The following is an 18,304-nucleotide window of genomic DNA, read 5'->3' as shown; positions in this document are numbered from 1 at the left end:
TTCTCTAGATTCATTTTGAAGGCTTCATATTCAGAACAAAGTCTGGCAATTCTGAATTTACGAATTTGAGTTGTACCTTCGTGAACGTATTTTAAAGTGTCCCATATTTGTTTTGCAGAGGTACAACTAGAGATGCGGTTAAACTCATCAGGTCCTAGTCCACATACGAGAATGTACTTAGCTTTTGCATTCTTCCCTAACATCTTGTAGTCAACTCCTCCGTATTTTTCTGTAGGTTTAGGTATCTTATTCCCTTCACTATCAGTAATAGTAGGATTTAATGGTTCATTAGTTACTCTAACCCATAGTTTGTAATCTTCCGCTTGAATAAAGTCTTTCATTCTTGTCTTCCACCAAGAGTAGTATTCTCCATTAAATAATGGTGGTCTATTGATGTGTTTCCCTTGACCATGCCCAAGAGGAGGTGCAGAATTCATAATGATTTTATCTTAAGTTTTTAAACTCTTCAAAGATAACCTGCTCTCATACTAATTGTTGGAATTTTGACCCCGAATTTGCTTAAGGAACATGTTTATTCTATTTTTTTCTATGCAGATTACAACAATTACGTTTTGTGAAGCAAATAAAGTAATGACACAATATTATATCGCGAAAAATCTCAACTAACAAGGGTAAAAACCACGTTTACACCTCTGTAGGATTTAACTCCACTTCATTAAACTTCAAGTCTCAACACAAGATTACAAAACTATGTAACCTACGGAATTATAAACTCTAATTCCTAGAGGAATTATAAACTCTAATTCCTATCTAAGAAATTATAAACTCTAATTTCTAGTTACTCAAAAACATAAAACCCCACATTTTATACCTTCTAACGTTCTTCAAGTTCTACAACTTGTCGAACAACTCCTACTCACAAAACTTAAATTGAAAACATAACTCTTGAATACAATCGTACAAATTTTCCTCACAAATTGCAACACTCTCAATGTTTTGGTTCATGGGATTATATAGTATTTGAAATCCACATTAAAGTCTCCTCTAAATTTAGATCGCGCACATTACAGGGCCTATTTAGGATGACACACCCTACATGATTCCGTAACTTCTAATTGAAAATGAAACAATTTTATTCCCGCACCATAATCTAATTAAGAATGACCTGTTTGTTACCAGGCTTGTATATGTAAGAGCTGAGATTTCAAAGATGGTTACGTGATACTATTTGAATACTTCCAATTTTGACGTTACACTAGACACCAAACACTTTCCCTAAAATAAAAACCAATTCTGACGTTTTGTTACCTCTTTATTCATGTTTTCTCCATATGACTCCAACCTTCTTTTAAGGAAAAAAGAAGAATAGCCAAACGTAACGCCAAAAATATTTTTTGCCATTTTTCACGTCAAAAAGCTTCCACCGTTTCCTTTTTTTTTTTCTTTCCTCCACAATTTCTAGGCGTTTCAACATGAACATAAAATTCACGATTTAAAATTATTACTATCTATATCTCAATTTATATGACATTTTAAATTTTGAAATTCAAACATGTCTATCTTTTACCATAACTTTTTATATATTTTTTAAGTATTTTGAATTGTCTATTATTATGAGTTATTGTAGTTTGTATGTAGTTTACAAATACATAAATTTTATTATAACAATACTTGAAGATTTCGTGAACAAATTCTTGATCAAACTTAAATTGTTATCTGTCGAAAAATAAAATATGTCACATAAATAAAGACAGAGGGAACAAATAAATATATTTATGGACTTTGTGTATTTTTTTCGGTTTTCTTTATTTTTCTTACTCGTTTTAGTTAATTATATATTTAATAATTATGTAAACAATATTGTAAAATTACAAGAATTAACAAGTTAATAAATGTTTGTTTAGTGTCTATAAGCAACTTCTTTATGTATTCAATTGAAGCATTTACCTTATACTGGATTTTTTATAAAAGGAAATTAAATTATAAATTAAAATTGACTAATGTTTATTATTAATTTGTCAATATTTCTAAAAATTATATCTTATTTATTTGATTACATTAAATCAATATTATTAGTACACAAAATATTATTCGCATATACATATGTAGCTAAATAAGCTATACTATTAGTTTTATAAGATGTATTCGTTGAACCATTATCCTGTTAAACCTTTATATTTGATTATTTAATCTTAGGTAAATATTAAATACTTCATGAGTTTCAATCTTCTAACTCTTCGGTCCTTTAAAAAATTATCTCTTTTCTCCTAGCAATTTTTTTATTTCAATTTTTCACATGACATATAAATGGACATAGTTAAGACAATAAATTTAATTTTTTTTAGTATATTTGATATTGAATCACAAAATTCCACTTTTTTATTTTTTATTTAATTTAATATTAAAATAAAATAAAACGAATAAATTATTATAAAATGCAAACAAAAACATACAAATTTAATACATGCATATCTATGTTGCAACTCTCACCGAGTGTCAATCAACTAAACTATATTATGATTTCGTGTACCACAGTGATTACTAGTCTGAAAAAATGATTCTTTAGACTTCCTTGGTGAGAAAGGGAAGTCGTTTAGGTTGCACAAAAAATGATGATTTTGTCCTTGTCTTCCGTCATGCTAATGTTGCAGGCATTAAGCGTTTTTCTCTTTTCAATTCACAATTTGTATAAAAGTAGTAGTTGTATACCCAAATATAGAAATTGTGACCTCTTTTCCTTTACTAAATGGCTTCTCCTCCATCTCACACTCTTCAACTTTTTTTTACTTTTTCTTTCTTCTTAACATTAACACTTACTCTTGCTCAAAAACAATCCTACATTATTAGAGTTCAAAATGACTTCAAACCTTCTGTTTTTTCCGATGTTGAGCACTGGTATAGTTCTACACTTAGTACCCTAAGGTACGATTCTCTTAAAAGTAGTGATCATGAGGATCACAAAGAGGATTTCATTCATGTCTATAAAACTGTTTTTCATGGCTTCTCTGCAAAACTCACTGCACAAGAGGCCCAACAATTGGCTAATTACGATGGGGTTCTTTCAGTTTTACCTGACCGTCTTCGACAACTTCATACTACTCGTTCACCTCATTTTATGGGATTGGATTCACCTTCTACCATGTTTAATCTTGTAACTGAATCTGATTCTGGTTCTAATGTTGTGATCGGTGTACTCGATACCGGGATATGGCCAGAACGATCGAGTTTTCATGATCAGGGGATGGGACCTATTCCCTCGTTTTGGAAAGGGGAGTGTACTGAGGGTGAAAATTTTACAAAAGCTAATTGCAATAAGAAAATCATTGGAGCTAGGTATTTTACATCTGGGTATCTGGCGAAAATTGGGAGTATGAATTCCTCTGCTGATATAAAGTCTGCTAGAGATACCGAGGGGCATGGAACGCACACTGCGTCCACGGCAGCTGGTAGAGCTGTCGGGGATGCTTCGTTCCTGGGATTTGCTAAAGGGGTTGCGGTTGGTATAGCACCCAAGGCGCGGATTGCTGCGTATAAAGTTTGTTGGAAAAGGGGTTGTATGGATTCTGATATTTTAGCTGGATTTGATAAAGCTGTGGAGGATGGTGTTAACATTATTTCGATTTCTATAGGTGGTAGTGCTGTTCCTTATAATCTCGATCCGATAGCAATAGGATCCTTTGGAGCAATGGAGAAGGGTGTTTTTGTCTCTGCTTCAGCAGGCAATGAAGGTCCTAGATCAATGAGCGTAACGAATGTAGCTCCGTGGATTACAACCGTGGGAGCTAGCACGATTGATAGAAGATTTCCGGCTGATCTTGTTCTAGGAAATGGAAAGAAAATCACTGGTTCATCGATATATAGAGGTGATCGTTTACATGACATTAACCATTTTCAACATTTACCCTTAATTTATGGTGGTAATGCTTCAGTGGGTTTACGAAATGGTGCTAGACATTCTAGTAGTTTTTCTTCAGCAGCGTGTATGCCTGATTCTCTAGATAAAGAACTTGTACGTGGGAAGATTGTGGTCTGTGATCGCGGTGGAACTCCAAGAGTGTCAAAAGGAGAGATCGTTAAGGATGCCGGTGGTGTTGGAGTAGTTGTAGCAAACGTATTCCCCATGGGAGAAGGCCTAGTTGCAGATGCACACTTGATCCCTGGTCTAGGGGTGACTGAGTCATCCGGTAACCTCATTCGTGATTACATTAACTCCAACGCCAATCCAACAGCCACTATGACTTTCTACGAAACTCAAGTTGGGATAAAACCAGCACCTGTAGTTGCATCTTTCTCTTCAAGAGGACCTAGCGCGGAGTCTACTTTTGTTCTCAAGCCGGATGTGATTGCACCTGGAGTTAACATCTTAGCTGCTTGGCCTGATGGTGTGGCACCTACTGAGCTATCATCTGACCAACGCCACACCCAATTCAATATTGCTTCAGGAACATCTATGTCGTGTCCACATGTATCCGGTTTAGCAGCTTTACTCAAAGGAGCTCACCCATACTGGTCACCAGCAATGATTCGTTCCGCTCTCATGACAACTGCATACACCCAAGATCAACAAGGCAATGCATTACTAGACGAAACATCCTACAACATTTCAACCACAACGGACATGGGTGCAGGGCATGTTGATCCGGAGAAGGCTGTTGATCCTGGATTGGTTTACGACATAACAACCGATGATTATTTGAACTTTTTATGCGCGTCTAATTATAGTGGTAGGGATATTAAACAGATTACAAAGAGATCAGCTAAGTGCAGAGGGAAGCATGATCATAAGCCTTGGAATATGAATTATCCAGCAATCTCAGTAGTTATTTATACGACGCAATTGCAGGAACCAGCAATAGTACAAGTGACAAGGACTGTGACACATGTTGGTGAGGCACCATCAACCTACACATTATCAGTGACAAATCCAAAAGGTGTGAACATAACAGTAACTCCGACGAGTATGAATTTTAGAGAAAAGGGTGAGAAACAAAGCTATGTGGTTCGAATTAAGGCTGAGAAACGGACTGTTACAAGCTTAAACTCAGTGATTGAAGTAGGGAAGTTAGATTGGTCAAACGGGAAACAACATGTGGTTTCCCCTCTTGTTGTCGTTTGGAAACAAGTGTTATGAAATCATGATATAAATGTCTTCGATTATCTATAAAATAAAATACATATTCTACTATTCCTTTTTAGTGTATTCACCTCTTAATTTATTCTTCATATAAGTACATTCGAATCTCACCTTGTTTCTCAAATTAAACTTGAACATAATTATGTATGATTAATTTAACAAAATTCAAAGAAAAAAATACACTAGAATAAAAAACTGTCAAATAAATGATTTATTGGGTGATATAAAGAAGGTTATTGTCGTTTAAAATTCATTTTCCGTTTCTTTTTTGGATAATGTACAAATACCCCCTCAATCTATGCCCGAAATCTCAGAGACACACTTATACTATACTAAGGTTCTATTACCCCAGAACCTTATTTTATTAATAATTTTCTACCCCTTTTCGGTCTACGTGGCACTATCTTTTGGGCCCAACGCTAGTTGACTTTTTTTTTCAAGCTAGTGTCACGTAGGCCAAAAAAGGTAGAAAATTACTTAAAAAATAAGTTCAAGGGAGTAATAGGACCTTAATATAGTATAAGTGTGTCTCTGAAATTTTAGACATATGTTGAGGGAGTACTTGTGCATTTTCCCTTTCTTTTTACTCTGCTCTTACAAAAATTTTGATAAGAGATAGAAACTACTTATTATTTATTAAGTTTTGTGGGTAAATCTATATTTATAGCTAAGAGAATTTTGATACTGCTTAACTCTCTGTCATTCTTCGGCTTTGAAGATAAATGTTGTTATTGTTGATTTTGGGCTTCACGAGAAGCCACTAATAGTGATTAAAAAATGGATAACTTTCACATATAACAAACAAAAAAATCATATTTGTATGCTATAAAAGTTTTCGTAATTGCGCTCAAAGCAAATATATAAATGTATAATTCGCTATACATATACAATTGTATGATTCGCTAGCCTATTTCGCTGCAATCTGTATAAAATTTGCATTTGTATACAATTGAATCAAAGTAAAATAAATACAATTTAAAATAAGGGTAAATTGTGTATAAGAACAAATTATTAATTCAAATTAAATGTTATAACCATAGTTTTATTTAATTATACTCCATAACAAATTTTAGTTATTTCATCTCTCTCTTGGTGAATCTCGCTCGCCACTCACGTTTAGCTGGCAGATTCCTTGTTTCTCTCGCTTTTACACAACACAAATGTTTAAAATGTTTTTGTGTTTGTATAAACTGAGAGAAAATTGTATATATACATATATTTTCGTTTTCCTCTCGCCACTCTCACTCGTCTCTCTCACTTTATACAAACACAAATGTATACATTGCGTTTATGTTTGTATAAAGCGAGAGAAAATTGTATATACAAATACAAATGCATATATTTTCGTCCTATACACTTATGATTATACAAATACGATCTTTCCATACCCAATTTTCTTTTGTCTTTCTCTCTTTCTCGCTTTATCCAAACACATATTATACAATTGATCTTTTGTACATGTATACCGAAAGAGATTATACAATTACTTTCTTTTGTACATGATAGCGAAATATACATTTTTATATTTGTTATGGAGCGCAATTAAGCAAACTATACAAATATGATTTTTATGTTTGTTATATGTGAAAGTTTAATTATTAAAAATGTTAATATGTTAATTATAGTATAACTAACATAAATATCATAGTGTAAAGTGTAAATTACATTATATTCCTACTTTTTTTCTAATTACAATAATCCCTTAATTTTTACCTAATCCAGATTAATAACTCACTATACGGATACATTATGCATCAAGTTGTTACGCTAAAAAGGAAAAAAAAGCAAAATCTAATTAAAATCACATAAATTACCTTACACACTTCTTTTTATAGTCAGTCAGTTAGATGCAAATCCTAACAGATCCAGCCAATTCATAATTCAAAATTCAAAATCTCATACTTCATTCTGTTCCATAAATTTCAACTCTTCTTTCATAGCATTTACCCGACGATCAGAATTATTACTTTCAATAGCTTGTGAAAATGAAAATATATCATTATCAATTCCCAAGTGAATTTCTGACTCGTGCAAATATATCGAATAGTCATTAAAAATAGTATAACTCTTGTTTTTGAGATTTTCTTAATGCTACTTCTTGTGGTACATCTAATGCGGGTTCATTAATTATCACTTCATTGAGATTAGCAAGAGTATCAATTTGTTGTTCTTGTTGATTTTTAGGTTGTACAACAACGTTAGGAACAACATCTTTAAAAGAAGTAAAAGGTAGAAGAACTCTCACCTTAACTTTTTTTATTTTCACTTTACGTGGTTCTTCACTCACACTCACTCGACCTTTCTCAATGAACCTAGCACTTGCTATCTCAAATATTCTTGTATTGTGATTAGGAGGGTAAAATGTATATCCTTTAGATAACCAATGAAGAAAACACCGATTGTTCTTAAATTCAATTTCTTTTCTTGTGGGTTATAAACTTTAACCTTTACCAGACAACCCCAAACAAGCAAGTTCCTTATACTAGATTTTCTACCAATCCACATTTCAAAAGAAGTCTTTGAAACTGCTCCACTAAGAACCCTATTAAGTAAGTAAACGACAGTCCTTAAAAGCATATATCCACAATGAAAGAGGTAAAAATGAATTACTTAACATATTCTTAATCATATTCATTAATTTACGATTACGCCCTTCATACACATCGTCTTGTTATGGTGTGCCTAGCATTGTGTATTGAGTATATATGTTGTGCTTTTTATTAGGAATTTAGAAAATATACTAGGGTGTTGTCCAATTTTATCGTATCTTCCATGATACTTACCACCTCTATCTGATTATGTTCACCTTTCTGTCTAATTGTCTTTGAACCTCATGACTAATAATGCCTCCAAAGTATTTATCGCTTGAGATTTTTCATGCAACAAATAGACATACCCATTACATGAAAAATCGTTAATAAAAGTGATAAAAATATTTTTCTTTACTAAAAGATGTAATATCAAAAGGACCACATATATCAAGTCTGTATAATTTCAAGAAGTTGTGTGTTTCTTGTGACTCATTTCTTTGTGTGTCTTGTTTGTTTTCCTTTAATACAATCCACACAAATGGTATGGTTTGTAAAATTCAAATTTGAAAGAATTTCATTCTTAACTAATTTTTCCAATCTTTCTTTGGATATGTGACCTTAACGTTTGTGCCACAAGAAAGCAAATTACTCACCAAACTTCATTTGGTTCCAATATTATGATATAGAGTTAAGAGTGTTTCGACAAATAAATCAAGATTTAGTTTTTATAAGTTATCACAAAGAATACCAGTACAAATGAGATAATTATGTTTAAACAAACTAAACATCCTTTACCGAAATTAATAGAGTATCCGGTCTTATCTTAGACAAAGAAACTAAACTTCTCGAAAGAGAAGATACCTGACAAGTTTCAAGTAGATATAAGTGAAACCCAGTATTAAGGATCAAACGGTGAAGTCTCTATAGCTTTAACCGGAGCCGTCACTCTATTTCCCATATACACATATCTTTCAGGTTTATAGTTTGTGTTGTAAGGAATTCCTGCATCGTATTAGAAACATGAACAATACAACTAGAGTCAATCCACCAAGTAATATAAGGAACTTTAGTTAAATTTGATTCAAGACTTGTAAAAGCACAAGACTTACCTTTATTCTCGAGTCATGCCTTAAATTGTAGGCAATCTTTCTGAAAAATTCTCCACAAAAACGACACTTATCATTTTTGTATTCCTTCTTACAGACTTGAGAGGAGGACTCATTAATATTATGGTGTCTCTATTTTCCGTTAACATGTTTCTTTCCTTTCTTTCAACTCCTTAATGACTTACAAAGTTGATGGAGTGGGTTCCTTGATTCTAAAGCCTTACTTCATCATGAACCAACATTCCATGCAATTCATGCACATTCCATTTATCTTTCATGGTGTTGTAGTTCATTTGGAACGGGTCGTACTCACACAGTAATGAGCTGATGATTAATTGTACAAGGAAATTTTGTTCCACTTATTGACACCCAATTTTGGTCCTGCACAATATAAATTAATCATCGAGTTTCTTAAATTTCAAAGATAGTTAGTTTTCTAAAGTTCAAAATATTTTTCAATTTATTTTTAATTAAATTTATTATTTCATAATTTTTAAGAAATATATATTTTGTATATAATTAGTATATTTTATGAATATTTGAAAATCATCTCAAAAATATTTCTGTTTATTTGAATATTTGGCTAATTAGTTTAATTATTTAATACTTACATTTTCGAGTTATTAGTTTATAATTAAGTTAATTATTTTATTTTATTAAAATTAAGAAGCTCGTTAATTAATTGTTTAAATTTTAGTCAATTTCTCTAAGTTAACATTAATTTGGCTACATATACTTCATATGACCAATCTTTGGATTCTAATGTTACAACCCAAGAATAGATTACCTTTTTTCAGCAGCCAATATCAAGACCCATTCCCAGCCCATTTCTTATTCATCAGCATCCCACAACTAACAATACATACAGGAATTGGAATATGCAACGATCCACACATACAAGTACAAAATAATCTCATTGAAGTTTGACTATTGAGATATCCCATTTTGGTTTAAGGCTTGCTTACTATTTTTCATATCCCATTTTGGTTTAAGGCTTGCTTACTATTTTTCTTTATCTAAAAGATTACGACTACCTCTTGTCATCGAAATCGCTTTCTATTCTTCCATTTCTGATTGTTATGCCTCCAGTTTTACGTAACTTATCATTAAGTTGGCTACACTCGATTTTCCTTAGCATATCAAAAAGCAGAAATTTATAATAGTTGGATACAAATATAGCTTCATTTTGCCTTAATTCGCTGTTTGTATGATGATTTAATGCTTGTTTGCATTTCTCTTTGAACTCTATTTTTGACTAACTTGCGATGAATCCATTTATTTTATTTAATTCTTGGTGCATACAAAAATGCTACGACTGACCTCATATCCTGACTTAGACCTTGTTGAGTTATCTATATTCTTTCTATAATGTTTAAAATAGAACACTAGAACGTCTTTATAACTTTACATATCTTGATATTAAATTCATTGAGTCGTTATTTACGTATTTTATTTATTTATGTTGCATGTAAAATCTACCCGCTCGAGTTCACCACAAACTCATTCTTTTCCCTTGCATTTTGAGAGAGTCATGCAGGATCAAATTCCCTTTATCGAGTTAGCCAACCGTAAAATCGAAGAACAATTCTCGGACTTGAAAAATACACAACGTATACACTAATATACAGTGTGATACAGATCACGGATACAATAGAAGTGGGCCAAAGAAGCCCCCAAATTTCAAAAATCATATTTTGTTATTATTGGGCCTAAGCCCATCTATTATTATCTTTTCAGAATTTAAGACAGGTGGAAGAGTTGGGAATAAGGCCCAAAATGAAAATAAGCGCAAGTGCTGGCCCAAGCGAACATATACAGACTTGGGCTCAAATGTTCTTTCTCTATCGACTTAATTGTCATTACGTGTTTATTTGTTAAATTTAATCTTAAGGTTTTCAAAATTCAATTCCTCAAAAGATAATTATTTTGAATTAACTATTTAAAATTAAGTAAATATTTTTCAAATTTGTGTATTTTCTTAAAATTGTTAGCCAAATAGTTTAACTATCGAACAATTGAGTGTTAGTGGACATTTCAGATGTTTTAAATCCTTTTCAAAATGCTAATATGAACCCTGAACCCCCTTCTCGTATTTTCATCACATTTCTGTTTTAATTTTATGAGAAAAAGAGTTTTCTTAATTTTATCTTATAAATTAAGTGATAACTCTAAAACTCGTTCTTTTAAATAAAACACCACTTTCTTTTTCAAAAATTTAAGTCTTGCTGCTACATTTGTCATTTCAATGACATGCTCATGCATGGTACATGAACCATGAAACTTCAAGGTGATCAAGAAACTCATTAGTGTCATAGAAAGAAACTTATCGACAATTTGGGATAATTCTTTCGTAAGTTTCAGAATCTTTTGCATGTTCAATTTTGGGAAGAGTAGTCGTAATGTTGCCTGCAATATTCATCCGCATAAATATTATGAGTAATGTGTTAGATCGATCCCAGTGCTTATAATAGGACCTTTCTTAAGTATTTCTAATTTTAGCAATAGTAGTTGACTTCTCAGTTTAAAGTGCAACATGAACTAAAACTTTGAGATGAAATTTTATCAATTCGCACCAAACTGAAAAGTTAAGACTATTAAAGATCGTGACAGAGATAGAGTGTGAATGAAGAACAAATGTTCCAAATATAATATGTATATTTGTTAATACTTTGAGTTATGAATTTTAAACATACTATTAAATTCAGAAATGATTTAGAATTTCTTTAATGGTTATTAATGTCCTTCTTTGGGCGAAACATCAAGATACTATTTTAGACATAATGATTCTTAAATGTGAATTTAACGTAATTTAATAATTTTTAATGTGTCAATGAGTAATATTTATTATCTTTGGATAAATTAAAGGGATAATGCACAAATACCCCCTCAACCTATGCCCGAAATCTTGAAACACACTTATACTATACTAAGGTCGTATTACCCCCTGAACTTATTTTATTAATAATTTTCTAACCCTTTTCGGCCTACGTGGCACTATCTTGTCGAACCAACGTTGGTTGACTTTTTTTAAGCTAGTGTCATGTAGGCCTAAAAGGGGTAGAAAATTACTTATAAAATAAGTTCAGGAGGGTAATAGGACCTTAGTATAATATAAATGTGTCTGAAATTCTGGACATAGGTTGAGGGGGTACTTGTGCATTTTTTCCCTAAATAAAATAAACTAATGACACATCTCAATTGTCTCCTTAATTTTCAATGGTTATAAAAATAAAATGATCAACCTTTGTGTCACGACCCAAATCCGGGCCGCGACTGGCACCCACACTTACCCTCCTATGTGAGCGAACCAACCAATCTAACCTTAACATTTCAATATAAACAGAAAGTAATGCGGAAGACTTAAACTCATAAGTAAAAATAAATAATCAACTTCTATAACTCAAAAACTTATCATTATCCCCAGAATCTGGAAGTCATCATCACAAGAACATCTACCTTTAAATTACTAAACTAAGAGTATCTAAAAGCTAAAAATACATAAGAAGCTAGTCCATGCCGGAAGTTCAAGGCATCAAGACTTGAAGAAGAAGACCCAGTCCAAGCTAGAAGCGTTAGCTCACCCTGAAGATCCGGTGTGACGAAGACTGGCTTGAGTTACTGTTGAGTCGAAGATGACGGCACGTTTGCTGCACTCCACAAATAACAAGAAGAAAAACATAAAAGTAGGGGTCAGTACAAAACACGGGTACTGAGTAGATATCATCGGCCAACTCAAAATAGGGAACAGTATATATCAAATACTATCGTAAATCAACTATAAAACTCAACATGTAGCAACAACAAGTACTATAATCATCAATAAGTACCATCAAGTTCATCCATGAGGGCTCAAGCCTCAACACCATACTCATTTGGGAATTAAGTTTTATTAAATTGAGTATATTATCATCTTCCAAGATTCATTATCTTTCTTCCTCTTGTGTCGGTACGTGACACTCCGATCCCCTACTACTATGTGTCGGTACGTGACACTCCGATCCCCTAATTCTATGTGTCGGAACGTGACACTCCGATCCCCTACATGTGTCGGTACATGACACTCCGATCCCCTACATGTGTCGGAACGTGACACTCCGATCCCCTACATGTGTCGGTACGTGACACTCCGATCCCCTACATGTGTCGGAACGTGACACTCCGATCCCCTACATGTGTCGGTACGTGACACTCCGATCCCCTAATTCTATGTGTCGGAACGTGACACTCCGATCCACTAATACTATGTGTCGGAACATGACACTCCGATCCACTAATATCATTCTGTAAATCATCAAGCCTTCTCTATACCAAGGCATCATCAATCCCATTACTTTAATTCATCAAGCCTTCTTCTATACCAAGGCCTCATCATTAATAATGTATATTAAAGTTTCTTTTCAAGATTTGGGATTCAATATTTTCATCATGCTTATCTTATCACAATCACATAATCATATTCATGGAAACATACCATTAAGCATATAGTAGGGTTTACAATACTACCAATACATATCATTCACTATTAAGAGTTTACTTATGAAGCATGAAAACCATAACCTACCTCCACCGAAGAATTGAAATCAAGCAAGTTAATCCTCAAAGCTTGGTGCTTTCCTCTTCTCTCGATCGTTTCTCTCTCTCCCTTCTTGTTCTTTCGGTTTTTTATTCAAACCCTCTTTCTTTTACCCTAATTAGTATATAATTAAGAACAAAGGATGACAATAATACCCCACTAATTAACTTAGGGTTACCTCTTTTAACCCCCAAGAATTTGAGTTATTAATATAAACCCACGAACTTTATAATTAAGGCAAGAATAGTCAAAAACGTCCCTTAAAACTTAACCAGAAATCCGACTCCAACTGGGATTATGCAAACTGTGACGGGCCGTCGCGCCTGCGACGGTCCGTCCTGCAGGCCGTCGCAAGGGTCAGAGACTCAGTTTCCACTGAATTATCTGTGACGGTCCGTCACGCCTGTGACGGTCCGTCCTGCCATTCCGTTACGAAGTTCAGAGAGTCGATTTTCAGTACCCAATTTCAGATTTTCTAAGTGTTTTGAAACGCGACCCTGCGACGGTCCGTCGTGCCCATGACGGTCCGTCGTGGGGTCCGTCGCTTCTGCCAGTTTTTCCAGAATTGAAGTTTGTTGCTCAAAACGACTAAACAGGTCGTTACAATAGATACCAATTTACCCATCGTTCGTCCCCGAACGATCAAAAGAAGGAAAACAAGGGCGAAAAGGAGTACCTGAATCTGTAAACAGATGTGGATATTTTTCTCGCATATCCGCCTCCTTCTCCCAAGTGGCTTCTTCAACGGGTCGATTCTTCCATTGCACCTTGATGGATGCAATCTCTCTTGACCTCAACTTGCGAACTTCTCTATCTAAAATAGCAACAGGCTCCTCCTCATAAGACAAGTTCTCATCAAGCAAAATTGAATCCCAACGGATAATGTAGTTTCCATCCCCATGGTATCTTTTCAACATCGACACATGGAATACCGGATGTACTCCGGACAGCCCTGGAGGCAAGGCTAACTCATAAGCCACCTCCCCTACTTTCTTAAGTACTTCAAATGGTCCAATGTACCTTGGACTTAGTTTACCCCTTTTACCAAACCGCATCACCCCTTTCATTGGTGAAACTTTCAACAAGACTTGTTCACCCTCCATGAACTCTAAGTCTCTAACCTTTCGATCTGCATATTATTTTTGTCTACTTTGCGCCGCTAGAAGCTTTTCTTGAATAGACTTCACTTTTTCCATCGAATCCCTCAAGAGATCAGTACCCCAAGGTCTAACCTCGAACGCATCAAACCAACCAATGGGAGACCTACATCTCCTACCATACAATGCTTCAAATGGAGCCATATCAATGCTTGAGTGATAGCTATTATTGTATGAAAATTCCGCTAAGGGTAGGAAGCTATCCCAATGACCACCAAACTCTATCACACATGCATGAAGCATATCCTCCAACACTTGAATCGTTCGCTCAGACTGACCATCGGTCTGAGGATGGAACGCAGTACTAAGGTCTAACCTAGTACCCAATTCCGCATGCAATGTTTTCCAAAACTTAGAAGTAAACTGCGTACCTCTATCTGATATGATGGATAGTGGAACCCCATGCAATCGAACGATTTCTGAGATATAAAGTTTGGCTAACTTTTCTGCATTGTAAGTCACCTTGACCGGAATGAAATGAGCAGATTTAATTAACCTATCAACAATCACCCAAATGGAGTCATACTTACCCATTGTCTTCGGAAGACCAACCACAAAATCCATTGCAATTCTTTCCCACTTCCATTCCGGAATGGGCATTCTCTGAAGTGTTCCTCCGGGCCTTTGGTGTTCATACTTTACTTGTTGACAGTTTGGACATTTGGCAATAAAATCCACACTGTCACGCTTCATTCTACTCCACCAAAAGTGTTGCTTTAGGTCACGGTACATCTTGGTTGCACCCGGATGTATCGAATACCTCGAACTATGAGCCTCTGTCAGAATAGTGTTGATCAAATCATTGACGCGGGGTACACATACCCTTCCCTTGATTCTCAAAACACCTTCCTCATCGATTTGTGCTTCCTTAGCCTCTCCTCGCAATACCTTATCTTGAATTCTGCGCAGTTTCTCATCATCGAACCGTTTTCCCTTAATTTTGTCAAGAAAAGAAGATCTTGACGCCACACAAGCCAACAATCCTCCCTTCTCATTTACTTCTAATCTCATCAAGTCGTTAGCTAGAGTCTGAACCTCTCTAGCTAATGGGCGTCTAGAGGCTTGCAAGTGAGCTAGACTTCCCATGCTTCCCGCTTTTCTACTTAAAGCATCCGCCACAACATTCGCCTTCCCCGGATGATACAAAATGGTGATGTCGTAGTCCTTCAGTAGTTCCATCCATCTTCTCTGTCTCAAGTTCAAATCTTTCTGAGTAAAGACATACTGTAGGCTACGATGATCCGTATAGACCTCACACTTAACCCCATATAAATAGTGTCTCCATTGCTTAGTCAAGTTCGTCAATTGGGAAGCAATAGAGGAGAATCCCTTGACAAATCGGCGGTAGTAGCTTGCTAACCCAACAAAGCTCCTTATTTCCGATACATTAGTAGGTCTTACCCAATTCTTCACTGTCTCAATCTTAGAAGGATCCACCATCACTCCATCCTTAGAAACCACGTGTCCCAAGAAGGACACTGCATCTAGCCAAAATTCACACTTAGAGAACTTGGCATAAAGCTTTTTCTCCCTCAACATTTCCAATACCATTCTCAAATGCTCTTCATGTTCCTTCTTGCTCTTTGAGTATACCAATATATCATCAATAAATACGATCACGAAGAGGTCCAAATATGGCTTAAAAATCCCGTTCATCAAGCTCATGAACGCAGCAGGGGCATTCGTAAGACCAAAAGACATCACTACAAATTCGTAATGCCCATACCTCGTCCGAAAAGCAGTCTTTGGCACATCCGTTGCCCGTATTTTCAATTGATGATAACCGGATCTCAAGTCAATCTTAGAGAAGACACAAGCACCTTGTAACTGATCGAACAAGTCATCAATGTGAGGAAGAGGATACTTGTTCTTTATGGTTACCTTGTTTAGTTGTCTGTAGTCTATACACATTCGAAAACTCCCATCCTTCTTCTTCACAAACAAAATTGGAGCACCCCAAGGAGATGCACTTGGTCTAATAAAGCCTTTGTTTAACAACTCTTGAAGTTGTGCCTTTAACTCTCTTAACTCTGCGGGAGCCATCCTATAAGGGGGTATAGAGATGGGGCGAGTACCCGGTTCAAGATCGATACAGAAGTCAATATCCCTATCTGGTGGCATACCAGGAAGATCTGCAGGGAACACATCCAGAAACTCACGGACTACTGAAACCGACTCAATCGAAGGCACTTGGGTAGTGTCATCCTTGTGATGTGCCAAGAAAGCTAAACACCCTTTACTAACCATTTTCTTAGCACAAAGAAAGGAGATGATACGCACCGGATTGGAAGTGTAGTCACCCTCCCACACTAACGGATCTGTCCCAGGCTTGGCTAACGTCACCGTTTTAGCATTACAATCCAAGATCGCAAATTGCGGAGAAAGCCAAGTCATACCCAGAATTACATCAAAATCAACCATTTCTAAGATAACCAAGTCTACATAAGTATTGCTCCCCACAAAAGTTACAAGACAAGACCTATACACCTTTTCAACTATCACAGACTCACCCACCGGAGTAGAAACACGAATAGGTATGTCAAGCAATTCACAATGTAAATTAAGACCATTAGCAAATGCGGAAGATACATAAGAAAATGTGGATCCGGGATCAAATAATACAGAAGCCATGCAATCACAAACCAAAAGATTACCTGTGATGACAGCATCAGATGCCTCCGCTTCAGACCGCCCAGGGAAAGAGTAACAATGGGCCCTATCGTTCGTCTGTCCGTTGCCCCTACCATGTTGTGATGTAGTGGCGCCAGTTTGCCCATTACCTCTGCCGTTTTGGTTACCACCATTACCTCGACCACCACGTCCTCCAGAATAACGGCCTCTACCATGACCACCTCTACCTCTAGCTATTGGGGGTCTATAACTTTGTCTGGGACAATTTTTCCTAATATGTCCAATCTCCCCACATCCATAACATTCTCTGGAGTCAAGCATAGGCCCCTCGGAGAAGTGTTGACCGGTCTGAGGTGGTCCCCCAACTACAGTCTGTAGTGAAGACTGAATTGGTCGGACTGAGTAACTTCCCGAACCCTGTCCTCTAGTGTAAGAACCATTAAACTCACCTCCCTTCCGAAACCTTTTTGATGTCGATGTTGTGGTGAAGTCGTCTGGCTTCACTCCTTCCACTTCTATCACAAAGTCTACCACTTCTTGGAAGGATTTTGCCGTTGCCGCTATCTGTAAGGCCAAAATCCGCAATTCTGACCTCAACCCCTTCACAAACCGGCGAATCCGCTCTTGAGGACTGAAACAGAGTTGAGTGGCATATCTGGATAGTGCACGAAACTTAGCCTCATAAGCATTAACCGACATCCTACCTTGCTCTAGGCTCAAGAACTCATCCCTTTTCCTATCCCTCAAAGTCCGGGGGATATACTTCTCCATAAACAAGCTAGAGAATGAGGCCCAAGTCATAGGCGGTGCCTCTGTTGGTTGACACTCAATATGTGACCGCCACCACATTTTGGCGTTCCCTTGAAACTGATAACTCACGAACTCAACACCAAACCGTTCTACTATACCCATCTTGTGTAGTAGCTCATGACAGCCAACCAGAAAATCGTAAGCATCCTCCGATTCAGCACCCTTGAAGACTGGAGGTTTCAATTTCAAGAACTTACTGAAAAGTTCATGCTGATCACTTGTCATTACAGGTCCTGTAGTCAGACGAGGAAATATGCTTATTTCCAATGGAACATTCATGCGGGGAGCCATAGTAGCCGCATGTTGTACCTCCGGAGCCTGAGGTGCTGGTGCCGAAAACAGTGGGGGTGTCTGGCCCTGATCAGATAACCCGCTAAGATAAGCCAGAACCTGATTGATCA

General features: G+C 35.9%; 1 protein-coding gene across 1 annotated transcript; it reads left to right on the top strand.

Annotated features, from left to right (window-relative positions):
- Nucleotides 1–2,433: 2,433 nt before the first annotated feature.
- On the top strand, nt 2,434–5,146 carry LOC101256929 (subtilisin-like protease SBT1.5). The gene has a single exon (XM_004231484.5). It carries the CDS (start codon nt 2,708–2,710, stop codon nt 5,090–5,092), a length of 2,385 nt encoding a protein of 794 aa, XP_004231532.2. The 5' UTR covers nt 2,434–2,707; the 3' UTR covers nt 5,093–5,146.
- The last annotated feature ends 13,158 nt before the right edge of the window (nt 5,147–18,304 follow it).

Source organism: Solanum lycopersicum, chromosome 2, assembly GCF_036512215.1.
Source record: "Solanum lycopersicum chromosome 2, SLM_r2.1".
NCBI lineage: Eukaryota > Viridiplantae > Streptophyta > Magnoliopsida > Solanales > Solanaceae > Solanum > Solanum lycopersicum.
Note: the sequence above shows the minus strand (reverse complement) of the source record. Positions and strands in the feature narration are given on the sequence as shown.

Excerpts from the sequence above, each read along its gene's own strand:
- LOC101256929 (XM_004231484.5), top strand. The coding sequence starts at position 2,708 with ATGGCTTCTCCTCCATCTCACACTCTTCAACTTTTTTTTACTTTTTCT.